At 45.2% G+C, this 27,511-nt stretch overlaps 1 protein-coding gene across 7 annotated transcripts in view; it reads right to left on the bottom strand.

Annotated features, from left to right (window-relative positions):
* The window catches only part of CDK19 (cyclin dependent kinase 19), a 438,492-nt gene that overhangs the window by 355,863 nt on the left and 55,118 nt on the right, over positions 1 to 27,511 (bottom strand). For 4 of the 7 annotated variants that reach the window (XM_056566326.1, XM_056566329.1, XM_056566325.1 and 1 more), the window contains one exon: positions 21,810 to 21,887. The exons of the other annotated variants lie outside the window; for them this stretch is intronic. In XM_056566326.1, coding sequence (XP_056422301.1) covers positions 21,810 to 21,887 — 78 coding nt within the window. The remainder of the gene's footprint in view (positions 1 to 21,809; positions 21,888 to 27,511) is intronic. 7 annotated transcript variants of the gene reach the window in all.

The raw sequence follows: 27,511 nt of genomic DNA on the forward strand, positions 1-27,511 counted from the left end.
ACGCACTTCTATTTGTGTGGACTATCAGCTAATACTAGTCCGTGCTATTCCATGAATCTATCAGCCTCACCTATTTTGTGACCCATTTGCCGCTCCCACTTCTGCCGCTAACGTCAGATGCGGTTACCACGAGGGATTGAAATCTACCTGTACACACATACCCTAGGAGGTCCAGTGTGGCTTACATTGGGTCCGGTGCTGTCTGGACCAGCCGCAACAGTGCCTGCAAGCGCACCACGACCAGCCTGCGATCTGCGAGTGCCTGCCGGCACCATTCAATCAGCGAGAGGAGACAGGATTTGTGGTGAAGCTGGTAATATTGTACACTACCATTTAAAGTGACAGGATCGAATATTGCATTTCTAACAGTTCTTTGCATGGACAATTGTACCATTCAGTTCATTACCATTGTGCTTTGACCATTATTTTTGGTTAAATCATTGCCAGACTATTATTATAGCTATATAGTATTAATTATAAACAACTACAAAGCAGTCTATATACAAAAAATGTTTATTGTATGTGAATTGTATTAAAATATTCCTCACACAAGGGCCCTGTGAGGGGAATTTATTTGCATTTTTATACTATTTATAATAAACTATTTTCATTGTTATTTGAAGCATGGTCTCAGCAAACCATTATTTTTTATTTTATATATTTTTAATTATAATATTTATTACTGTCCTTGAGGTTTGGGCTATCCCCTCTCTTTTTTCACATAATTTTATTTATTCCAATACACCTTGGGTATAGGTGTCTGCCCAACCAAACTTGGCCAGTGATTAATTGTGAGCTGCACCATTCTCTATACCTTGAATTACACTCATGCAATCTGCATGATCCAAAAAAGAATGAATAAAAAAATGTGCAAAGAAATCTCTGCATTAAGTGCTTTCCCAGTCCCCCTCAGATCTGAGTGGCAGCTCTAGGGTCCAAACAGAAGGCTGCTAGAGCCATCACTCAGCTTTCAGAGGTCATTTTAAAACCATTTGTAAAATGAACTTCATTTTGTCTCAACTTATACATTTATGTGGTTTTAAAGAACATTAGACTTGATTCAAAATATGAATACACTACTGCTCTCTAAAGCTATTTAAGCATTGTTTTCTATATTTTATTTCTGTTTTTATACTAGATCAGAAGAATTGCCACAGGCATAAAATGCACTCTATTCAAGTCACTTTGCAAGTGACTTGTATGCTTCAAATAACTAATGCCTGGAGATACATTCATGTCATATTCACTTCTGGTTTGCATAATTTGACACACTATGCTCTGCGGTGACCGTATGTAAATGGAAAAAAAAAAAACACAATGTGCAGTACATACAAGCATTTCTTTATTTTAATGATTTTACAGCAATCTGTAGAGCAGCTGAACTCCCATACATCACATGACAAACAATTAGGTTAGATTCACATTACAGAATTTCTCTGGCCAGAGATTCCGAGTGCGGCCAGTGCTGACTGAATCAGCCGGCACCATTACCGTGCGGACATTGCCATCCTCAAAGACGGCAATGTCTGTGGAGCAGATTCTGTCTGAAGAATGAAGAAGACCATTCTTTTGGCCGCAGAATTTCAGTGGCAGAACATCCTTCGCTTAAATTCTATAGTGTATACTGTGAAGTGGAATCCCATTGCCGACAATGGGATTCTGATGCACCAGATTTTTCTACCAAAAATTTAAAGCGGAATTCTGAATCGTGAACCTAGCCTTATAGTCAGAATACCACAACAGTGGCCTCAGTAAAGAGTTGTGAAAGAATATTAGAATGTCAACGTAACTGTCTCCAGGGCCACCATCTGAAATATTCAGACACCTGAGCTTTCCCACTCACCGTATAGTATCCTACCCTATTGTGCACATTTAGGGGTAGGTTTATCAAAACCTGTGTTAACTAGAGGAAGACGCCTCATGTGCAGGATCAGCAGATCTTGTTAGTGGGGGTGGGGGATGGTAATTCCCAGGCCGCTTACCAAAGTTGGTTGTGCGCCCACACACAACAAGGTAAAATGTAGAATGAATATAAGTGAAGGTCCACTGCAGCCCTCCTGGGTAGAAGTAGAATCAAAACAGGATGACCGTGAGTTCAGGAGTTAGTCTGGCGCAGAGAGGAACCATCAGGGAGCCAAATAAAATCAATGGATTTTTTAAATGCAACGCGTTTCGCGTTTATTTGGCTCCCTGATGGTTCCTCTCTGCGCCGGACTAACTCCTGAACTCACGGTCATCCTGTTTTAAAACCTGCGTTAAGGAAGAGTGGCACAGTTTCCCATAGCAACCAATTAGATAGCTTCTTTCATTTCTCACAGGCCTCTTTAAAAATGAAAGAAGCGATCTGATTCATTGCTATAGGCAACCGCACCACTCTTCCTCTACACAGGTTTTAATAAAACTCCCCCATAGTCTTTTATGTTTTAAATATCTGCTAACCATTTTAAACTAACATCTGACAACTATAAATTAAGCAGTAAGTGTAAAGAAACTGTATTATGACCTTCATAGCAGACTTTCCAGAGCAGAGAACAGGTCTCTTTTTAGATCCATTACAATAAGGTCTGGGTGGAATTCTAACCAAGAGTGCAGGGCTGTAGCTCCCATAAGGCGATTGAGGCAATTCAGGCACACTTCTGGCCAGAGATGTCTGGCACACATTACACTGGGCAGTGATTCTCAATCAATCTGCTGGTTAAAGATGACACCGAAATTTTGTTGAATTTTCCACCCCTGCCTGAGCACCTGTGACCCACTCACAGCGCGCCAGGGTCTGCGATGCTGTAAGTGAGTCAAGGTGCGCAGGCCGGGTGGAAGACAAGTCTATGCGCACTGCTGGGACGGGATGCTGCCGCTCTGGAGTATTCTCCTCCTCCTGTGGAGCATCTGTGGACTCCACACTCCACCAGTCACTCTCACTCACATGCAGCAGACACTTCTTGCTTGCAGGGTGTGAGCCGCGAGGACATGATCGTCATCAAAACTGCCCAGAGATCCTGTCCCCGCCGCTCACACACTAAAAGTATGAAGAGAGGGAGAGAGCTGCTCCTGGGAACGTGGGTTAGGTAAGTAGAATTGTTTTTTTTTTTTTTTTTTTTTTTACTTTTTACTATGGTACAGGGAGCATTATTAAAGCTTGGGGGCACAGGATAGGGGGCATTATATGTGAGGGGCACAGAACAGAAGGCATTATAGGTGAGGGGCACAAAACATGGTCAATTATGTGAGGAGCACTGAACAGGGGGCATTTTATGTGAGGGGCACAGCACAGGCGGGGCTTATATATGTGAGGGGCACAGGACAGGGGGCATTATATGTGAGGGCCACAGGACAGGGGGCATTTTATGTGAGGGGCACAGGACAGGGGGCATTTTATGTGAGGGGCACAGGACAGGGGGCATTTTATGTGAGGGGCACTGGACAGGGGGCATTTTATGTGAGGGGCACAGGACGGGGCATTATATGTGAGGGGCACAAGACGGGGGTCATTATATGTGAGGGGCGCAGGGCAGGGGGCATTATATATGCGGGGAACATGACAGGTGGCATTATATGTGAGGGGCATAGAACGGGGGGCAATATATGTGAGGGGCACAGGGTTATGTGGGGGGCCATTATTATATTTTATATGTGGGGGCACAGAATGGGACATTACTATATGAATATATTATAAGGAAATTCTGAGGTGGTATGGTTTTATGGGCCACAATGTATTACAGTATTGTATTCAGAGGGTGCACTGTACGGCAAGGTTATATTTAAAGGGTACGGTGTGTGGTAGTATTATATTCAGAGGAACTGTGTATGGCAGGTTTATATTCAGAGAACGCAGTGTGTGGTAGTATTATATTCAGAGAACAAGGTGTGGCAGTATTATATTGAGAGAGCGCAATGTGTGGCAATATTATATTCAGAGGGTACGGTGTGTGGTACTATTATATTCAGAAAGTGCAGTGTGGGGTAGTATGGCACATAGTCTGGCACAGTTATAATAGTTATTATTTTCATATAGAAGATCTGAATTGACAAAGTGAGAAGCCAATGTCATTTGGGCGTCACTTCTGCAAAGAGAAGATCTGGAAAAAGTCCCGGCGGTATGTACCATCTGAATTAGATAACGGAAGACTGTAGAGAAGACGTCACCTGTAATCACTGATATCATTATGTATTCTGCCTCACTTTGTCCCATCAGAGCTGTAGTCACTTGTATGTTGAACAGTTATGATGGATGAAACTACAACTCCCAGCATACCCTCACCACTGCTTAGGTCATACTGGGAGCTGTAGTTTAACATACTAAAAACTTATTTAGTGCTGTCCCATTCTGTGGCAATTGGTATATTTGTTTATTATACTGGAAATAATTTCCACAATGCGCTACACCACAAGCGTGTTGTACAGCAGGCTGAAAAATAACTTTTTTTGTGGGGGGAACACACCATTTTTACCACACTGGTGACACAAACCCTAGCATCGCCACTGCTCATACTCAGTATCCTCTGGGTTCTGTAGGCAACGCCTTATTGTCTTCAAAATACTCTGACTCGACTCTGGATCCGCCATTGGCTTCAGGTACTTTACCCCCACCCTTCTGTCACTCATCTACATGCCTTGTTACCCCACTGTCACACCTCTGCAGCCTTCTGTTACCTATGTACACCCCTCTGTCAACCCTCACTACCCCATGTCACCCCTGTAGACTCGTGTCACCCAAGTACACCCCTCTGTCACCCCTGTACACCCCTCTTCACCCATGTCTCCTATGTACACCCCTCAGTCACCCCTTTACATCCATGTCTCCCATGTACACCCTCTGTCACCTCTCTACACCCATCAACCATGTACACCCACCCCTCCGTTACTCCTGTACATCTCTCTGTCACCCATGTACACCACTGTGTCACTCCTGTACACCTATACACCCCTGTACTCTTCTACACCTGTAAAAGAAAAACTGAAGGCATTGTGTGTGGGTGAGACTGGAGGCATTGTGTGTGGGTGAGACTGGAGGCATTGTATGTGGGGAAGGCTTGAGGCATTGTATGTGGGGAAGGCTTGAGGCATTTTGGTAAGGCAGGAGGGATTATGCATTTGTGTGAGGTGGGGCTGAAGGAATTCTGGGGGGGGGGGCTGGAGGCATTTGAGTAAGGCTGGAAACATTCTGTGTTGTAGGGAAGCTGGTGGCATTTGTGTAGAAAAGGGAAGGATAATGCTGGAAAAGTGCAGAGTCTAATATGTTTGTGCTGCAGGTTTTGTGCTGAAGAGTTTTGGCTGGAAGTGATCATGATGTCCTGGGCCAGATGGGGAAGAAAAGAACAAGAGAACGACACCGGGGGGCGCAATCTACTGTCCTCGCCTCAGGCGCAAAAGGAGCTACCTACAGCTCTGCAAGAATGGCATATTGGTGTTTAGTATCATAAAGGAAAATGGAGTGCCAAAGCTGCAAAAAGTGCTCAGTAATGCATCATGTGCCCCACTAAAAATAGTGTGCTCTGACTCACTGACTGAGTCTCACACATAAGTCAGAGAAGGTGCAATGCAAACAACATAAAAAGAGAGTGTATTTTTTATACTGGCATAACCTCAGGGTTAATATATATTTGCTTAGTATTGTAAAATATAAAGTGCAATAAAAATTATTTTGTTTTAATGCTCTGTTTCCATTGTACCAAGTACAGCATTGGAAATTTGTCCAATGCACATGCTGCTGACCATCTGCCACTGACCTCCATAAAAAGAGATAAAGATTTTATATAAAGGCTGCCCTTGTATTGGAAATCAGTGGTAGGTTTGTAGGATATTTTTGCAAATTAAAAAAAAGTGTTGCAAGTACACCAATACCTCCATGCCCAGATGTATATCAAAGGGGACACTTTTTGTCATGCCTACAGCGCATAGAAGTCTATAGATAGGTTCAATTCCTCACATTTAAAGGGGTACTCCGGTGGAAAACTTTTTTTTTTTTAAATGAACTGGTGCCAGAAAGTTAAACAGATTAAAAAATCTTAATCCTTTTAGTACATTTTAGCAGCTGTATTCTACAGAGAAAATTATTTTTTGTCTTGTCCACAGTGCTCTCTGCTGACGCTCTTTTTATTATAAATATATAAAAACTTAACAAAACAGAAAAACAGGCTTAACTAGCAATAACAAAACACAACACAACAAAACCTGCCTAACTGGCCAGCCCAACTTAACTAAACTAACTAAACACATAACATTATACCTACATATAAATTATCAAAAATACTATCACACACACATACCCACACATTCTTTACATAAACATAAAAATAGCTTTACTTAGCTTTAACTAAAAACAACCAGACTTGGTAAAACTCAACCACACATTACATTCACAACTAACCCACCCCAAAAACCCCACCACCACCACCCTTTTATTTTTTTATTTTTTTATTTATTTTTTATTATATATGTTTTTTTAATATATTTTTTTTATTTTTTATTATTATTTTTTTTTTACTAAAATTACATTTTTTCCCTCACATATATACACATATACATATATATATACATACATACACATACATATACACACCCTTTTTTTAATCTACACTACCATAATACAACCAATATTAAATTAAAGTAATATAAAAATGCTAACTAAATCTGATCCGACTGCCTATCCCCATCCCCTCAAATAAGATAACCAATCCATACTATATAATAATATATACAATACGAATATAAAAACACAAATACATAACCTAAATGCAAATACATACCTAAACTATATACACCAACAAACCAAAATATACACCTACAAAACACATGACATCCTACACTAGACTAACCCATTACCCACACAACCACCCACATTGACATGGGTCAGAGTCCATAGTCCATGGATATCGAGTCCAGTCCACAACTGACCCATGCCAGCCCCTCCAAACATCCACCAACCCACCAATTCCCCCACCCAACCTAATCTATACCCAAAACCAACTATGCAAATACAACTTCATAACATAACATATACAAAACAATACAACCCACCTTAGGCCCAAGTTCGGTCGCCTGTAAGCCCTTTATGCAATCCATATTCTGAAAACAAAACAAAAAGACTAGGGTGTACATGCATAGCCCACCACCAGGAAGAAGGATGGCAATCCTGATGTTACTTTATAAACTCTCTCCACTAACTTTTCCCTATGACTCACCCTACTGTTATCCCTTCAACAAACTGACCCTGCACTCACCCTCTCTCTGTCCCTACATTGCTATCCCTAACCAGAAAAAGGGGTACTCTACCCAAGAGGTCTAGTACCTAGGGCACATCAAATGAAAAACCTCTCCACAGGAGAGAAGCCCTGCTGGTACCAAGACTGCCATACTCCAAAGACCTGATCTTCCCGAGGTCACCGGTGATGTTCCTACAGACCTCCACCTCGGAGAGGACTTTCCGCTGTGTAGATACTAGACACCGTGCGTTCCACGTGTAGTACCTAACTACTAAGCTGACTACAAATAAAGTGCCCCGGTCTCGGCCACCCAGGTTCCTGAATGCCCCATAAGCCCACTCCGGATAGGTAAGGCCGGCAAGTTGACTCAAGCCAATGGAAGCGCCCACCCGGTTGTAGACCCCTATATTAAAGGGACAATGAAGCAGGAAGTGGTCCATGCTTTCCAGCATGTCCTCGCACTCTTCTCTGGGACATCCCCGGTCATCAGAGCTCCTACACTTCAAATTGTCCCTCACATATAGCTTCCCCTGAAAGCAGCGCCAGGCCAAGTCCCAAAACTTCTGGGGGATCCTTTTCATGTTTAAAAGGTACAACCCCACCCTCAGATCCCGACCTGGGCAGTCCCTGAGCGCCAGAGGCTTCTGGAAGTGGGTCAACAGAACCCGTTTGTCAAGGAACTGCCTTGACTGGGTCCTGATCTCCCACACTCCCAGACCCCACCGACGTATCGCCTTCAGAATTGGGGTAGCATAAGCCGGAAGATATCAGTGTGGCGTACGGAGGTCCTTCACTTGCCCTCCTGTCTCCCATTCCTGGAAGAAAGGCCGAAACCATTCCCTGCAGGAGATTACCCACGGAGGAGCCCTCTCTGACCAGAGGTTTGAGATGTTAGCTTTCAAGAAGGTGTTTGTTAAGAACACCACAGGATTTACCTCGTGCGGTACGTAACCTCCCTCTTGACTAGGTTCATCCTGTTCCCCATAACAGTTGGAAAAACAGGCTGTAGATCCTAGTGTAGTAAGCCTCTGGCAAGATACATACGCTGCCCAGATAGATAAACAAGGGGAGCAGGTACGATTTGATCAGGTGTACCCTTTCCCTGAGGGTCATAGACCAACCTTTCCATTGGTCCACCTTCTGAGCGGCATCCTGGAGCTTACCATCCCAGTTTTTGGTGGGATAATCATCCTGGCCGAAAGTGATGCCCAAAACTTTTGCTGACTCTTGGGGCCCTGGAAGGGTGTCCGGGAGATCAAACATGGGATCTCCCCCTCCCAGCCAGAGACTCTCACACTTATCCCGGTTGATCTTAGAACCGGATGCCTCAGAGTAGCGGTCCACTTCCGACATCACCACATCGACCTCCTCTCTCTCTCTCGAGGACACGAAAATGGTGACATCATCAGCGTATGCCACCACTCTCTGGGCGACATCCAGCTCCGCCAGACTCATCCCGACTCCCGCCAACGGCCCACAATCTACCCTCCGGACGAAGGGATCAATCGCAAACACGTATAAAAGCGGGCTCAAAGGACAACCCTGACGGACTCCGGACCCCACCTCAAAAGAGCGGCCAGACCAACCGTTCACAAGCGGGAAACTCTCTGCCCCTGCATACAAGATCTTAAGCCAATTAACAAAAGTACTTGGTAAGCCATATCTCAGTAGGACGGACCAGAGGTAGTCATGGTTCACCCGATCAAATGCTTTGGCCTGATCCAAGGACAGCATGTACCCCTTCCAGAGACCCGCACTACTCCGCTCCACTGCCTCCCTGACACTGAGGACAGCACTTAAGGTGCCTCGGCCTGGAACAGAGCAGTGCTGAGCCCCCGAAAGGAGCCGGGGTGCAAACTTCACCAGCCGATTAAACAGTATCTTGGCCAGAAGCTTCCTGTCCGTATTGAGAAGAGCTATGGGCCTCCAATTCTCAATCCGGCTAGGATCTTTACCCTTTGACAGGAGAATCAGGGCGGACCTCCTCATTGACTTGGGCAGAGTGCCCGAGGAGAGACACTCATTGAATACCTCAGTCAAGAGGGGAGCTAAAGACTCCTTAATGGTCCTGTACCACTCGGATGTTAAGCCATCCGGACCTGGCGACTTCTTAGGGGCAAGCCCCTCGATCGCCAGTCTCACTTCCTCTTCCCTGATTTCTTCTGCCAAAACATCAAGAGAGGGGTCTACCCCTGGCTCAGGAAAGGTTTCAGCCAGGAAAACCGACATCCTGTCTCGATCTAGATCCTTCCTTCCCAAGAGGTGCGAGTAGAAGGATCTGACGACTTCCAAGATCCCAGATCTGGACCGATTCAGAGATCCTGTACTATCGATCAGTCCTGAAATGACTTTACTACTCACTGACATCTTAGTTTCTGTAAGGGTCGGGCGAGCGGTACTTCCCGAAATCCCTCTCAAAAACCAAAGATGCGTGCCTATCGTACTGACACCTCATCAGCAAGGATTTCACTCTGGAGATATCCTCTCGGCTACCTCCAGTCGAGATGAGAAGCTCGAGTTTCCTCCTCAGACCCTGATACAAGCGATACCTGTTCAGGGACCTGAGGCTCGAGAGCTGGCGGAAGAACCCCGCAACCCGCTTCTTGAATATCTCCCACCATTCCAGCTTATTACTACAAAGATCCAGTAAAGGTACCTGACTCTGAAGAAAATCCTCAAAGGACTGTCTTACCTCCGCTTCCACCAGAATTCAGCTTCCAATAACCTTTACCCATCCGGGGGGTCTCTGAAACATTCAGGGAAAACAAAATCATACAGTGATCGGAGAACTCCACCTCAACCACGGACACTGCGGAAGAGACGGCTTCCTCCTTTAAATAAAACCTATCTATTCTAGACCTGCGGCTACCTTGATGATAGGTGAAACCCGCGTGGCCCAAGGGGCTCCGGATGTGGGCGTCCTCTAGGCGAGCTTCTCTAGTTATGCTAATTAGTGCCACACTATCGCAAGTCAGTGGACCATTGGAGCCTCTCCTATTCTGGGACCTCGTGACATTATTGAAGTCCCCTCCAAAGATCACCTGCCGACTCGTAAAAAGAAAGGGCTTAATCCTCATAAAGAGATCTTTACGGCCCCGCTTAGTTTGCGGAGCGTAGATGTTAATGAGCCGGAGCTCTTGTCCCTTCATGAAGACATCAATGATCAAGCACCTCCACATTTCTAGCTCAATAACCCATCTGCATTCAACAGGAGCGGAAAAAAGACCGCCACCCCACTATACGGCTCAGCCGCAAGAGACCAGTGGGAGGGACCGCGCCTCCACTCTCTCCTGGCTTTTGCCAGAGAGGCAAGATCTGACAACCTGGTCTCTTGTAAAAAGAAAATGTCGGCTTCAACACGGCCGAGAAAATCAAAGGCTGCAAATCTAGCCGTATCCGACTTTATACTGGCACAGTTAATAGATGCCAGCATCAGTGGGGTGAGTGCCGCCATCATGGGTGATTGAGTTAGATGGCCTCACCCCTTAAACCTTCTTCCTCTCCTTCCCTCCACCCCCATCGGAATCAGAGGAAGACCCTTTACTTCTTTTTAAACTCTGGGACATATCCATCCCAGGATCTTTACCTCCGGCACCTGGTGTTACCTCTCCCCCTGAGGAAACTACCCCCGAGGAAGGAGGCTCGGTACTTCCTGGAGGCCGCACTGCCTCCTGACCCTCGAGAAGAGGAGGGGAGATGGTATCCCCGAGGGCCTCATATCGATTCGAAAGGACGATCAGAGGGTCAGAGACTGAGTTGTTCCTTCTATGGTCTGAGGCTACAATTGAAGAGGAGGACGGCGCCACCTTACTCTTACACTTCTTCCTCCTCTTCTTTTTCTGGCCATCATTTACTGTCTGCCCCTCCTTCTCCTCCTCATCCACAGTTTCGGATTCAGAGGTATGACTGGAGGAAGGAGCATCTTGACCTTCTTCCCTACGCAGTCTCCCTATCTCCTCGTCCAGTTTGACCTCACCCAAAGCCTCAGAGTTATTCTGACCTCCTTCTGAGCCAGTGTCTGGAGTGGGACCCCGAGCTACCCCTGGCACCTGGGCATTCTCAAGGGCCCTCTCCAACCTGCGCTTCTCCTCTCGCCTCCGCATAGAGGGGGTCTTATGTTTTTCCTTCACTGGCTTTGGTGCCCCCTTTCCTCCACTGGTCCCCTCCCCCGCCGGGGCAACTGTTAGGCTTTCCCCAGATGGGGCGGTCACAGCATTAGAGAACGAGCGTGGACACGGGCTGAACGGGTGACCTAAGTCACCACACAAGTTACACCGAATCTGCCCACAGGTGGCCGCCAGGTGATCCACCCCACAGCAGAGGGCGCATATCTGCTGAGTGCAGTTGGCACTAAAGTGGTTTGGGTCACCACACCTGTGACACAGCTTCGGCTGCCCCTGGTAGAAGATCTGAATCCTGTCGCGTCCCAGGAAGGCGGCCGAAGGAATGTGGGTGACCGTGTTCCCGGAACGCCTGAGACGGACGGAAAACGTCCAGGCCCCAGACTATATATTGTGGTCATCAAAGTTTTTCCGGGGGATGTCCGTCACCTCCCCGTACCTGCCCAGCCAGGTCATAATGTCATAACAAGAAAGTGACTCGTTACGGGTCAAAACGGTCACTTTCTTTACCATACTCTGGCGAGATACCGCTTTTACAGCGAAATCTCGCCATCCGGGCTCGTTTTTCACCAGCTCATAATTAGACCAGAAGAGATCTAGTCCCTCCGGCCTAACAAAGCTGACGTCAAACTCAGAGGAGCCGAAAGGGTGGATCAGGGCAAAGATGTCCCTAGCCCTGAAACCAATCTGGAAGAGAAGCTCCACCACCTTGCCCCTTTGGGGGCACACATCTTCGCCTTTCCAGACCAGACGGGCCACATTCCTGCGACCTACCTCCTGCCCGGGTGTCTGTAGGGACCATACAGTCTCCCCATTTCTCTGCCGGAATGCTCCCAGACCATGTCTCTCCACCCAGAAAGATAGGTCCATCTCCTTTCCCTCTACCTGGAGCGTCCTTTCTCCTCTCTTTAGTGCCTCCATGAGGCGCCGTTGCAACTGACCGTCACCAGATACAGGAGGTAAAGATCCCACTGAACCCCCGGCCGCCACGCTGGCATAACTCCTGGCGACCGAGGGGGCAGCCGGACCAGACCCTGTCCCTACGGCCCCACCTAAACCACCTGCACTGCCACAAACGTCACTATTATACACACCACTACTACTCCTCTCATTCACTCCACTATCACTCCTCCCATCTGCACCACTCCCACTCATTCCACTACCACCCCGCCCATTCACTCCACTACCACTCCTCCCATCCGCACCACCACCACTCCTCCCATTCAATCCACCACCACCACTCACTCCACTACCACTCCTCCCATCTGCATCACTGCCACCCCGCCCATTCACTCCACTACCACTCCTCCCATCTGCACCACAACCACTCCTCCTATTCACTCCATTACCACTCCTCACATTCACTCCACCATCACTCCCACATACACTCCTTTCATCCACAGCACTACTACTCCCATCATTCACACACCATGTAGTGACATTGCTTTTGGTTTTATTTGCAGTGTTTTTGGGATCAGCCGCTGCTTCACCCACTACCTCTGGGCTGGCCAGGACGTGCTTTAGCTGGATCTCTGTCGGAGATGCTGATTCCTCCTCCATGTGGGATGTCACCGCAGACATCACATCCCGAGGCCGAGGCTGCCCCTCCAAGCGCACCTCTGCCCCTCCACCTGCCACTGACTTGCAGGGACCCTCCTCCCTCACAGGGGAAATCCCTACAGCGTCCATGCCACACACTGCGCCTGACTGCACGGGATCAGCAGCGGGTCCCGGTGCCTGGACACTCCCCCCCCCCTCTCAGGGGAGTGCCCTGCAGAGCTGATAACAATGCCAGGGACACCCACCATTAACCCATCCTGCTCTTCCCTAACAGCAGGATGCGTGACTGTAGCACCCACGGCCATGTTGGATGCAGCACTGTACCCCCCGTGCTGGTCCCGTTCCACAGCAGAAACTGGATCTGGCAGGGTGGGGGGCCCAGCAGTCTGAACCAACTTCTCAGGTGGCCCAGACTGCTGGATAGGGGAGAAAACAAACATGACTTGCTCCTCAGCCTTTTTCTTCCTCCTGTTCTTTTTCTTCTTCTGGCTCTCCTCAGGGCCCAGGTCCTGGCCAAAACTGAAATTTTCCAGACGGGTGGGTGACTCCTGCATCACTATGGCCCGCAGGAGCCCCCCACCGACTGGGCCGCTGTCACCGCCATCACTACTGTCGCTTTCCTCTGAGGTGGTTGGTAAGGCGACTTGGGCAGGGTTAATATATTCTGCACTTGGGGTGACAGAGGTCTTAGGGGTACACGGGGTATCACACACATCCCCCTCACTCTCATCACCCTCACTGCCACCATCTCCCTCACCACCTTCCTCCATCTTCTCCTCTGTATCACACAGGTGTTCTTCCTCCCCCTGGCTATCCTCTTCCTCCTTCACAGGGGTCCGCATGACTTCAGATCCTCCCTTAACACTTTCAGCTTCTTTCCCAGCTGTTCGTATTCCACCAGCTTTGCCTGCATGCGGGATCCAAACGTGGCAAGCGACTCCCTGGGTCCCTTCACCCCCCATTGCTGGGGTTCCGTAACATTAGAAACAGTCCCTGAAGACACAACAGTTATCTTCCTACCGTATGCCTTGCGGTTTCCAGCGATGGACGGGGGAGTGGGCTCCACATTACTGCGGAGACTGCTGGATCTTCTGACCCCGTCCTTGGAATCGGCCGTAACTCTCTCACTCCCACCCCCCGCCGGCCTAGTACGGGAGGTGGAAGGCCGTGGGTCCATAGCAGGAGGCTCTTCCCAGGAGTCTGCCACCCTTCTGGGGAAAAGGTTGCTGGAAAAAACTCCTTCTCTCCTCTTTCTCTGGAACACTCTGGAAGTGAGACACACCCAACAGCTGCTGTGTTCCACAGGAAGTGCTCTCTGCTGACACCTCTGTCCGTGTCTGGAACTGTCCAGAGAAGCATAGGTTTGCTATGGGGATTTTCTCCTGCTCTGGTCAGTTCCTAATACGGGCATCAGGTGTCAGCAGAGAGCACTGTGGACAACACAAAAAAAGAAATTAAAAAAATAAAGATTTTCCTCTGTAGCATACAGCTGCTAAACAGTAGGACTAAGATTTTTTATTAGAAGTCATTTACAAATCTGGTTAACTTTCTGGCACCAGTTCATAAAAAATAAAAAGAAGGTTTCCACCGGACTACCCCTTTAACAAATTAAGGACAAAGGACGTACTCCTACGCCCCCGTTTCCGAGTCCTTAAGGACCGAGGACGTAGGAGTACGTCCTGTCCATTCCCGGCCCCCCACCGCTAGCCGGAGGGGAGCCGGTGCCCCATAACTGCTGAAATCGTTCAGCAGGCATCGCGGCATATCGCCCAGGGGGGTCATTATGCCCCCCCATGTCGGCGATGGCCGCAGATCGCTGGACAATTCAGTCCAGCGATCTGCGGCGATTCCGGGTCAATCGGGTCTCCAGTGACCCGGAATTACTGTCTGATCGGGGCAGTCAGAGACGGCCCCGCACAGCCATAGACAGCAGGGGTGAGGTGGCACTGGTGCCACCTCACGATCGCCCTGATTCGTTGGCCGGTTTCCCGGCCGACCAATCAGGGCGCCTGCTGCGGGTGTCACTCCTGCAACCCGCTCCGCCCCTCTTCCGGAGGACGTGAGCGGGTGCAGGACGTGCACCCCGGGTGCTGGGGACCCCGATCCCCGGCGTGAATGTTGGGATCGGGGCCCCAGGAGTAGCGGTGGCGGCAGCGGGACTGACCTGCGCGCGGTGGATCGTTAGAGGTGAGTGACAGCCTCCTGCTGTTGCTTAGCAACAGCTCCCAGCATGCAAAAAGGGCATGCTGGGAGCTGTAGTTATGCAACAGGAGGAGGCAGACCACCACAACTCCCAGCATTCCCTTATGGGCATGCTGGGACTTATGGTTTTGCAACAGCTGGAGGCACATTTTTTCTATGGAAAAGTGTATCTTCAGCTGTTGTATAACTACAACTCCCAGCTTGCACAATCAGCTAAAGTGCATGCTGGGAGTTGTAGTGGTGCATCTGGTGGTTGCATAACTACAACTCCCAGCATGACCGTTGGCTGTCGGTGACTGCTGAGCGTTGTAGTTTTGAAGGCACACTGAGTTAAGTAGCAAACAAGTGTGTCTCCAGCTGTTGCATAACTACAATCCCCAGCATCCCCAGCCAAAGTAGTATGCCCCCAGCTGTTGCATAACTACAAGACCCAGCATGCCCTTCCGCTGTCCGTACATGCTGGGGGTTGTAGCTTTTGCAACAGCTGAAGGCACACTGATTGCAAAACACTGAGTTTGTTACCAAACTCTGTGTTTCACAACCAGTGTGCCTCCAGCTGTTGCAAAACTACAACTCCCAGCATGCACTTATAGACCCTACATGCTGGGAGTTGTAGTTTTGCAACAGCTGGATGTTCCCCCATCCCCAATGTGAACGTACAGGGTACACTCACATGGGCAGAGGTTTACAGTAAGTATCCGGCTTCAAGTTTGTGTTGCGGCAAATTTTCTGCCGCAGCTCAAACTGCCAGCGAGAAACTACTGTGAACCCCCGCCCGTGCGACTGTACCCTAAAAACACTACACTACCAAAAAATAAAATAAAAAGTAAAAAAACACTACATATACACATACCCCTACACAGCCCCCCTCCCCAATAAAAATGAAAAACGTCTGGTACGCCACTGTTTCCAAAACGGAGCCTCCAGCTGTTGCAAAACAACTACTCCCAGTATTGCCAGATAGCCGTTGACTGTCCAGGCATGCTGGGAGTTTTACAACAGCTGGAGGCACCCTGTTTGGGAATCACTGGCGTAGAATACCCCTATGTCCACCCCTATGCAAGTCCCTAATTAAGGCCTCAAATGCGCATGGCGCTCTCACTTTGGGGCCCTGTCGTCTTTCAAGGCAACAGTTTAGGGTCACATATGGGGTATCGCCGTACTCGGGAGAAATTGAGCTTCACATTTTGGGGGGTATTTTCTGCTATTACCCTTTTTAAAAATGTAAAATTTTTGGGAAACCAAGCATTTTAGGTAAAATTTTTTTTAATTTTTTTTACATATGCAAAAGTCGTGAATCACCTGTGGGGTATTAAGGTTCACATTACCCCTTGTTACGTTCCCCGAGGGGTCTAGTTTCCAAAATGGTATGCCATGTGTTTTTTTTTGCTGTTCTGGCACCATAGGGGCTTCCTAAATGCGGCATGCCCCCAGAGCAAAATTTGCTTTCAAAAAGCCAAATGTGACTCCTCCTCTTCTGAGACCTGTAGTGCGCCAGCAGAGCACTTTTCGTCCCCATATGGGGTGTTTTCTGAATCGGGAGAAATTGGGCTTTAAATTTTGGGTGCTATTTTCAGCTATTACCCTTTAAAAAAATGTAAAAATTTTGGGAAACCAAGCATTTTAGGTAAAATTTTTTTTTTTTTTTACATATGCTAAAGTCGTGAAACACTTGTAGGGTATTAAGGTTCACATTACCCCTTGTTACGTTCCCCGAGGGGTCTAGTTTCCCAAGTGGTATGCCATGTGTTTTTTTTTTTTGCTGTCCTGGCACCATAGGGGCTTCCTAAAGGTGACATGCCCCCCAAAAACCATTTGTCGCTCCTTCCCTTCTGAGCCCCCTACTGCGCCCGCCGAACACTTTACATAGACATATGAGGTATGTCCTTACTCGAGAGAAATTGGGTTTCAAATCCAAGTAAAAATTTTCTCTTTTTTTACCCCTTGAAAAAATTCTAAAATTGGGTCTACAAGAACATGCGAGTGTAAAAAATGAAGATTGTGAATTTTCTCCTTCACTTTGCTGCTATTCCTGTGAAACACCTAAAGGGTTAATACACTTACTGAATGTCATTTTGAATACTTTGGGGGGTGCAGTTTTTATAATGGGGTCATTTATGGGGTATTTCTAATATGAAGACCCTTCAAATCCACTTCAAACCTGAACTGGTCCATGAAAAATAGCGAGTTTGAAAATTTTGTGAAAAATTTCAAAATTGCTGCTGAACTTTGAAGCCCTCTGGTGTCTTCCAAAAGTAAAAACTCATAAATTTTATGATGCAAACATAAAGTAGACATATTGTGTATATGAATCAAAAAAAATTTCTTTTGAATATCCATTTTCCTTAGAAGCAGAGCGCTTCAAAGTTAGAAAAATGCAAAATTTTCATTTTTTTCCATCAAATTTGGGGATTTTTCACCAAGAAAGGGTGCAAGTTACCATAAAATTTTACCACAAAGTTAAAGTAGAATATGTCACGAAAAAACTATCTCGGAATCAGAATGATAACTAAAAGCATTCCAGAGTTATTAATGTTTAAAGTGACAGTGGTCAGAATTGCAAAAAACGCTCTGGTCCTTAAGGTGTAAAATGGCCTGGTCCTTAAGGGGTTAAGTATTCCATTATTTCCTAACTTGCGGGTTCTATACCCATTCTATGAACAGAGCAGATACTGATAGTGAAGGGCTGGCATTATCAGTGTACTCTTTGCTTTATAGTCCATGATCTGTGCCGAATGCCCTGGAAGGGACCCTGCACCTCACTAGGCAGTAAGGTATACCTCTAAACTGGGTGATTACCTCTTCATCCTTCCCTATATAAGGGTAGTCCACCCCAAGACAGTGATTTTTCTGCCCTCTATATGCTTATTTTCTTCATACAATATTTATTTCTGTTACAGTACTTGTGATTAAGTAGCATCTTACACAGTGGTATCGCTAGTCCCATGTCTGGCCCGACCGCAGTGTTCATCTCTATGCATACATGCATGTCGGGGCCTGCACTGCAGAGGAAGAAGGATGCCACCGGGATCGATGCGTGGCACAGGTATTTGTTTTTGTTTTTTCTTTTACTTTTTTATTTATTTATTTTTATTTTGGGGGGGGGGGGGAGGTGGGTCTCTACCTGGCTGTCTACCTACATAACTGGCTACCCTATCTATCTACATTACTACCTACATACCTAGCTAGCTACCTACATACCTGATACCTAACTACCTAGCAAGCTACCTGGCTACCTACCTACATTTCTGGCTACCTACGAAGCTGGCTAGTTACCTACCTGTATTTTTACTGTGTGGGACACAGGAGGGAAGAGCACTGGCAAAATGTGAAGTCTAACATGTTTGTTCTACAGATGCTATGTTTTGGCTGGAAGAATTCGACATGGCAATCTGATCTGGACACAGTACAAAACAAAAGGGAAAAACACTGATCAGAAAAGACGTACATTGTGAGTTTCTAGATGTAAGTGAAATCACTTATATGGTATACACATCCTATGCAAAGCTGGTATCTACCTTTGTATGGTCTAATATAATTAATCACTTACTCCTCCTTGTATACTGGTATTATTGGTAATATTTTTCTCAGCATACAGGATTTCGTCAGTAACAGTATGATGGCAATATGTATGGTGATAATATTCATCCTTGTATACTGTTATTATTGGTAATATTGGTCTAAGTATACAGCATTTGGTCATTAACAGAATGATGGTAATATGTATGGTGATTATATTTTTCCTTGTGTACTGGTATTATTGGTCTCAGTATACTGGAGTTGGTCAGTAACAATATGATAGTGATATGTATGGTGATAATAATCCACCTTGTGTACTGGTATTATTGGTAATAATGGTCTCTGTATACAAGATCTTGTCAGTAACAGTATAACGGTAATATTTATAGAGATAATTTTCCTTCTTGTATACTGGTATTGTTGGTAAGATTAGTCTCTGTATACAAGATTTGGTCAGTAACAGTATGATGGTAATATGTATGGTGATATTCGTTCCTTGTATATATTTGTTATTTGTGAATGTAGTATTACCTTTTAGGAGTACTATGTTAACATTACATATATTGTCTTACTTTTCTTTTTACTTTAAAAAAATAAATAAATTATAATTTCTTACTACCTGAGCATGTACAGGTTGTGTGAGGGTGAAAGGAGTGTGGTTGCAGCAATCAGTGCCATCTCCAGCATCCATATTTAGGGGGGGGGGGGGGGGACACATGGGGGGGGGGGGCAGTGACAAAAGTGGAGGGGGGCAATTTTAAAATGTGTGTGTATATATATATTCAAAAGCAATGCAGTACTACTTCACCATTAGTTGTCCGGTGCCAGCGCCCCAACTCGAATCAAAGTCCATGTAATAGAAAACACAATGGCGCAGAACTCCAAAAAATGCAAAAAAGTGTCAAATGTATTCCTTAATGTCAAAAAATAAGCTTATTTATATATATCATACGCTTGACAAAGGCAGTTTGTTGCCAAAACGTTGCACATTGGGAAGCGAATAAAGTTATACTCCATCTAAAAACTTGAGTGTCCAGCCGTTTGGTGCTGTATCTACTTTGGATTCTATATCTATATATATATATATATATATATATATATATATATATATATATATATATATATATACACACACACACACACACACACCGTGCAGAACATGTTTCATTTAGGAAAAAAATCTGATTTTTGCAGACTCTTTCTGCAAACTGAACTCTCAGGTAGGTAAGGTAGCCGCACTGCTCGCTCCACTCATTCCCTCTGTAAACTGCTTTCTCATGTAGATGATGTGTAGCCGTACTGTCCGCTCCACTGGCTCCCTCTGCAAACTGCAATCTCAGGTAGGTAAGGTATAGCCGCACTGTCCGCTTACTCTGCTTCCCCTTTTTTGCTCAGGTCCCCCTCACTTGCTCTGCTCCCCCTTACTTGCTCAGCCCCTTGCTGCTCCTTACTTGCTCAGCCTCCCTTGTTTGCTCAACCCACCTCACTTGCTCAGTCCCCTCTTACTTCCTCTGCTCCTGCTTACTTGCTCTGCTCTCTGCTCCCGCTTCCTTGCCCAGCCCCCTTACTTGCTCAGCCCCCTATTAGCTAAGCCTCCTCTTACAGCTCAGCCCCCTTAGGAGCTCAGCCCTCCTTACTTGTTTAGTTCCCCCTTAATTTACTTGCTCATCCTCCTTATTTGCTTAGCCTTCCCCCCTTATTTGCTCATCCCCTCTTGTTAGCTCAGCGCCCTCTATTTGCTCATCCCCCTCTTACAGCTTCCCCCTTATTTGCTCAGCTCCCCTTACTTGCTCAGCTCCCCCTTACCATATTTGCTCAGCCTCCCTCCCTTATTTGTTCATCCCCTTTAATTGCTCAGCTCCCCCTTAACTTACTTGCTCATTCCCCCTTGTTAGCTCACCCCCCCCCCTTTAAGTTATTTGCTTAGTCCCCCTTTATTGGCTCATCCCCCCTTACTTGCTCAGCCCCCCTTATTAGCTCTGCCCTCCTTATTGGCTCAACCTCCCACCTTATTTGTTCAGCCCCCCCCCCCTTAAGTTATTTTGTCAGACCCCCCTTGTTTGCTCAGCCCCCCCCAGACCCCCTTACTTGCTCTTCCTACCGAGTGATCATTTCTAAAGAATTTGTATGATTCTGTTCTATTTATTTCTGTATTGTTCTTTTGGCCTTGTTTGTTATCTATTGGCCAATTCTGTTTTGTGAAAAATTTGTCTTGAAAAATTCAATAAAAACTTATTTGAACCTAACTGCTCCTAACTGCTCTTGGCTCTTCTCACTCTACTCCCCTTTCCTTGCTCAGTTCTCCTTACTTTACTTACTGCTCTTGCTGTGTCTTGCTCTTCAAGCCATAACTTCTTCTCACTGCTTACACTCTGTCTCTTCGCATTCCAAAATGTGGGCTCCCGCTGCTCTTCCTCTCCCTTCTGTCCGCCGAGTCCAACTGTCAGAAAGCAGGGGTTGCACACACGTGACCCTGGCGCCGTTCAGCCACATCAAAATAATCAGCCACGAGGTGAGAGGGAGGGGGAAAAGGAAGCAGTGCTCCCTTGCGGCGCCGGGGCGGCTGTATATGTCGCCAGAGCGGCGCCAGCTGAGTTATTAGAATATAACTTAGTTTATTTTAAATTGGGGGGGGCATGGCCTCGTCTGCCCCCCCCCCCCCCCCCCCTAGCGACGCCAGTGGCAGCAATTACATTCCTATTACTTTCAGGTAGTGTGTACAAGCTGAGATCTGAGGGTAATGAGAGTGTGATTGCTGAACCACACTGTACATTGCTGGTAGTAATGAATATATTGAAGGAAGAGGCAGTGTGCCATTTGGTGCAGATAAGGGCGTGGTTAGGGGTGTGGCTAAGGATGTGGTTAGGGGCATGGCGTGGGCTCTATCCCCTGGTCTTTGGGAGACCTAGCAATGCTCCTGTATATATTTCATATATACACACACACACACACACGTCTATCTACATTTATATTTGAACCACATTAATGTATTAAGGTTGGCATCTGACATAATTTTTGAGAGGGCAGAGTCGTACCTAGATGGTGCCAATTACAGTATATTTAAAGGGACCCTTTCTGTGCAACTGAACCAGTTTTGTATGGCTGTCTCTGCCAGGAGTGTATTCTCTGGCTTTTCCCCTCCTTTTTTCATGGGATCAGGAGTATGTCTAGGATTTTCTTATGTCTAGGGACTGCTTATTCTTACATGTTTTTGTTTTTTAATTTCTTCCCAGGTGTCTTCTGTGGGTTCTGGTGAGAGAAGGTCTGCTGGGAAGGCGACTTCCTGTAAAAAAAAAAAAAAGGATTTAGCTGCTGTATGCTCCACAGGAAGTTTTTTTCTTTTTGTATTTCTTTTCCGTCTGATTATAGTGCTCTCTGCTAACATCTCTGTCCATGTCAGGAACTGTCCAGGTTTGCTATGGGGATTTGCTGCTTCTCTGGATAGTTCCTGACATGGACAGAGGTGTCAGCAGAGAGCACTGTGGTCAGACAGAAAAGAAATTCAAAAAGAAAAGGACTTCTTGTGGAGCATACAGCAGCTGATAAGTACGGGAAGGATTAAGATTTTATAATAGAAGTAATTTACAAATCTGTTTAACTTTCTGGCACCAGTTGATTTAAAAAAAATTGTTTCCCAGCGGAGTACCCCTTTAAACAACCCTTATATTTGTAAAGCAACAAAGGGCTCTAAAATAATCTATTCTAGATTAATCTAGACCCTTCAAAAGGGTCTTTGAGGAAGTCCCTATACACAAGCTAAAATCAGGAGTGTATTTTATTTTTTAGCTCCAAAACAGTCTTGGGATTGGAGGATGATAATAGACATGAAACCATTGAGATTCTGGATAAGAAAGAAAAAGTTTGGATGGAGACCATCTTTTGTCAATATTCTGCAGACAAGGAGAATACGTAGTGAACTTGGACATAAAAGGACGCATACCTGCACATATACCTGCATACCAGTATGTCAAGAACATGAAATATATCAGAATTGTAGTCTGGGTCTGACACACCTTCAGTTTATCGCCTTTCACTTCCCATTATCTTTAGCTCTTCACACCTATACAAAGCTTACAGCAGCAGTTGTGATAGCTCAAAGGCAAGTGGGTCCAGAGATTAATACCTTAAAAGTGTTACCACAAAAAAAATGTATTTAACCAATATGCCCAGGCTGTATAACAAAAACCCAAAAAGCTTGTTGCCTCCGGTATGAGCACCCAGTCTCTGCAGCCACTGCCAATCACTGGCCACTGCGATGTCCTACTCCAGTTATAATGGCGATCGAAGGACTTCTGCTAACCTCCCTGCCGCCTATCATGTTCTTCCTGTACAGTTTGCCTCAGGCAGACTGTTCAAGCAGAAACCAGCATCACCGATCAATGCTATACAATTGCATAGCATTGAACAGTGAAAGCAATTGAAAGATTGTTCGCCATAGCCCCCCCCCCCCCCCCAAGGAGGAGTTAAAGTGTGAACAAAAATTTTAAAATATAATAAAAATTTTAAATCACCTAATTTTTTTAAAATGCAAACAAAAACATTTTAGTTCTTGCCATGCGCAAAATGTTTGAATTTTCAAAAATGTTAACGAAACTGCATGGTAAATGACATAAACAGAACAAAATAACACCAAATGCCAGAATTGCAGATTTGTGTCACTTCATATATTGTACATATATAAATAAATAAATGAAAAAAGGATAAAAACAACAGATTATGTGCAAAAAAATGGCCCTCATACAGCTCCATACATGGAAAAATAAAGAAATTGCAGGGGTCAGAATAGGGCAATTTTAACCCCTTGAGGAAGCAGCAATCTTACGTTTTTTACATTTTCCACCTACATGGCTACATGAGGCCTTGTTTTATGTGGGACCTTTTGAGGGTTTTCTAAGCTTTTGAGGGGTTTCCAGTTAAAATGACATGTTATTGTTATTCTGTAGGATAATAAAGCACCAAAAATGTGAGCCAAATATTGTTTTTAATGGGAACCTGTCATCATATTTTACCACATATAATGTGTGGCATTGTGGTATATATTGAAAAATCTTTATTTAACCCTTTAGCTGCAAGGGGTATTTAGAAATTTTGTACCTCTGGTAGCCAGAGGTACAAACTCACCTCTCATACCCATATATATTCTGAAAGTAGATTATTACTTTATTAATTACGATTTTTATTATTTCTGTCACTCTGCAGCATGTTCATGCAATGTGTCACAATGTAATTTTCCTTTATAAAAATTGACAGTTGTTGCTCAAAGTGGGACCCAAGCAGAAAGTTATATGCATAACTTCTCCTAAAAATAGGCGACCGTAGAAAAAAAATTCTGTGTCTCTCAATTGCGCATATAGCACAGGGATTGTGTAAAGGTGGATTTACTGGTCCAAAGAATAAAAGCGTATACAAGAACTATATACAAGAACTAATAGAACAAGTGGCTGCACAAGATATACAGTATATAGACGGTGTTGGCACCAAAATCTCTGCAAAGACCGACACATGATGCATCCATAACAATAAAGTACAATCAAACACAATAAAACATACAGAAACTGGACTTACATGTATGTATCGTGTGCTTTCTCGGCATCCTGTGTATGTTGCACCCATGAGGGACGTGACACATTTAGCAGATTATGACTACCAAAGAAGGTTATTGGCCAGCCATTTTAAAGAAAAAAAGTTACCCGATACAGGTTGTCCATGCAGAACAGAACTTTGCCAGAAGTTTCACCCAATTTTAAAGGATACAGCCCAGTAAAAATAAACCATCCATAGCAGAGAACTTAGATTGTCATTTTTAAAACCTTTAATACTTCACATAGTGCTGGGTGGTATGACCAAAAATGTGTATCACAGTATTTTCAAACCTATGGTGGTTCCACGGTATTTGACGGTATTTTTTTCACCCGTTTCCCCCTAACCCCCCTTCGAATTAATTATCAGCCGCAGTGCGCTGGGGAAATAATCATATATATGACCCGCGGGGGCTGCTCTGCTTTTCCTCCCCCCCACAAGTGAACTATCAGCCGCAGTGCTGTCCCCATATCGGGGAACTAATCCTGTAACCCGCAGGCGCTGCTCTCCTTCTCCTCCTGTGAGCCACGGCGCTGGAAATGAATGCGTTGTGAGCCCCGGGTGCAGCACGGAGAACTGAAGCAGTCACCTCCCTCTGCAAGCGCTGAAAGCCAGTGAGCCGCAGGCACTGCAGAGCTTCTGATCAGAAGTTCTCCTATCAAATAAATGCACCAGACGTGAAAATATAAATAAAATAACAAGCTTTATTAACCCCTTAAGGACCAGGCCATTTTATACCTTAAGGACCGGAGCGTTTTTTGCAATTCTGACCACTGTCACTTTAAACATTAATAACTCTGGAATGCTTTTAGTTATCATTCTGATTCCGAGATTGTTTTTTCGTGACATATTCTACTTTAACTTAGTGGTAAAATTTTATGGTAACTTGCATCCTTTCTTGGTGAAAAATCCCAAAATTTGATGAAAAAAATGAAAATTTTGCATTTTTCTAACTTTGAAGCTCTCTGCTTGTAAGGAAAATGGATATTCAAAATATACTTTTTTTGGGTTCACATATACAATATGTCTATTTTATGTTTGCATCATAAAATTTATGAGTTTTTACTTTTGGAAGACACCAGAGGGCTTCAAAGTTCAGTAGCAATTTTGAAATTTTTCACAAAATTTTCAAACTCGCTATTTTTCAGGGACCAGTTCAGTTTTGAAGTGGATTTGAAGGGTCTTCATATTAGAAATACCCCACAAATGACCCCATTATAAAAACTACACCCCCTAAAGTATTCAAAAAAACATTCAGTAAGTGTATTAACCCTTTAGGTGTTTCACAGGAATAGCAGCAAAGTGAAGGAGAAAATTCAAAATCTTCATTTTTTACACTCGCATGTTCTTGTAGACCCAATTTTTGAATTTTTGCAAGGGATAAAAAGGAGAAAATTTTTACTTGTATTTGAAACCCAATTTCTCTCGAGTAAGCACATACCTCATATGTCTATGTTAATTGTTCGGCGGGCGCAGTAGAGGGCTCAGAAGGGAAGGAGCGACAAATGGTTTTTGGGGGGCATGCCGCATTTAGGAAGCCCCTATGGTGCCAGGACAGCAAAAAAAAAAACACATGGCATACCATTTTGGAAACTAGACCCCTCAGGGAACGTAACAAGGGGTAAAGTGAACCTTAATACCCCACAGGTGATTCACGACTTTTGCATATGTAAAAAAAATATATATTTTTTTTACCTAAAATGCTTGGTTTCCCAAAAATTTTACATTTTTAAAAAGGGTAATAGCAGAAAATACCCCCCAAAATCTGAAGCCCAATTTCTCCCGATACAGAAAACACCTCGCATGGGGGTGAAAAGTGCTCTGCTGGTGCACTACAGGTCTCAGAAGAGAAGGAGTCACATTTGGCTTTTTGAAAGCAAATTTTGCTCTGGGGGCATGCCGCATTTAGGAAGCCCCTATGGTGCCAGAACAGCAAAAAAAAAAACACATGGCATACCATTTTGGAAACTAGACCCCTCGGGGAACGTAACAAGGGGTAACGTGAACCTTAATGCCCTACAGGTGTTTCACGACTTTTACATATGTAAAAAAAAAAAATTATTTTTTACCTAAAATGCTTGTTTTCCCAAAATGTTTACATTTTTAAAAAGGGTAATAGCGGAAAATACCCCCCAAAATTTGAAGCCCAATTTCTCCCGATTCAGAAAACACCCGATATGGGGGTGAAAAGTGCTCTGCTGGCGCACTACAGGTCTCAGAAGAGAAGGAGTCACATTTGGCTTTTTGAAAGCGAATTTTGCTCTGGGGGCATGCCGCATTTAGGAAGCCCCTATGGTGCCAGGACAGCAAAACAAAACCACATGGCATACCATTTTGGAAACTAGACCCCTCGGGGAACGTAACAAGGGGTAATTTGAACCTTAATACCCTACAGGTGTTTCACGACTTTTGCATATGTAAAAAAATATATATTTTTTTTACCTAAAATGCTTGTTTTCCCAAAAATTTTACATTTTTAAAAGGGTAATAGCAGAAAATACCCCCCAAAATTTGAAGCCCAATTTCTCCCGAGTACGGCGATACCCCATATGTGGCCCTAAACTGTTGCCTTGAAATACGACAGGGCTCCAAAGTGAGAGCGCCATGCGCATTTGAGGCCTAAATTAGGGACTTGCATAGGGGTGGACATAGGGGTATTCTACGCCAGTGATTCCCAAACAGGGTGCCTCCAGCTGTTGTAAAACTCCCAGCATGCCTGGACAGTCAACGGCTATCTGGCAATACTGGGAGTAGTTGTTTTGCAACAGCTGGAGGCTCCGTTTTGGAAACAGTGGCGTACCGGACGTTTTTCATTTTTATTGGGGAGGGGGGTTGTATAGGGGTATGTGTATATGTAGTGTTTTTTACTTTTTATTTTATTTTGTGTTAGTGTAGTGTAGTGTTTTTAGGGTACAGTCGCACGGGCGGGGGGTTCACAGTAGTTTCTCGCTGGCAGTTTGAGCTACGGCAGAAAATTTGACGCAGCTCAAACTTGCAGCCGGATACTTACTGTAATCCTCCGCCCATGTGAGTGTACCCTGTACGTTCACATTGGGGGGGGGAACATCCAGCTGTTGCAAAACTATAAACTCCCAGCATGTACGGTCTATCAGTGCATGCTGGGAGTTGTAGTTTTGCAACCGTTGGAGGCTCAGTTTTGGAAACAGCGGCGTACCAGACGTTTTTCATTTTTATTGGGGAGGGGAGGGGGGTTGTATAGGGGTATGTGTATACGTAGTGTTTTTTACTTTTTCTTTTATTGTGTGTTAGTGTAGTGTAGTGTTTTTAGGGTACAGTCACACGGGCGGGGGTTCACAGTAGTTTCTC

This window comes from Hyla sarda, chromosome 3, assembly GCF_029499605.1.
Source record: "Hyla sarda isolate aHylSar1 chromosome 3, aHylSar1.hap1, whole genome shotgun sequence".
NCBI classification, from domain to species: domain Eukaryota; kingdom Metazoa; phylum Chordata; class Amphibia; order Anura; family Hylidae; genus Hyla; species Hyla sarda.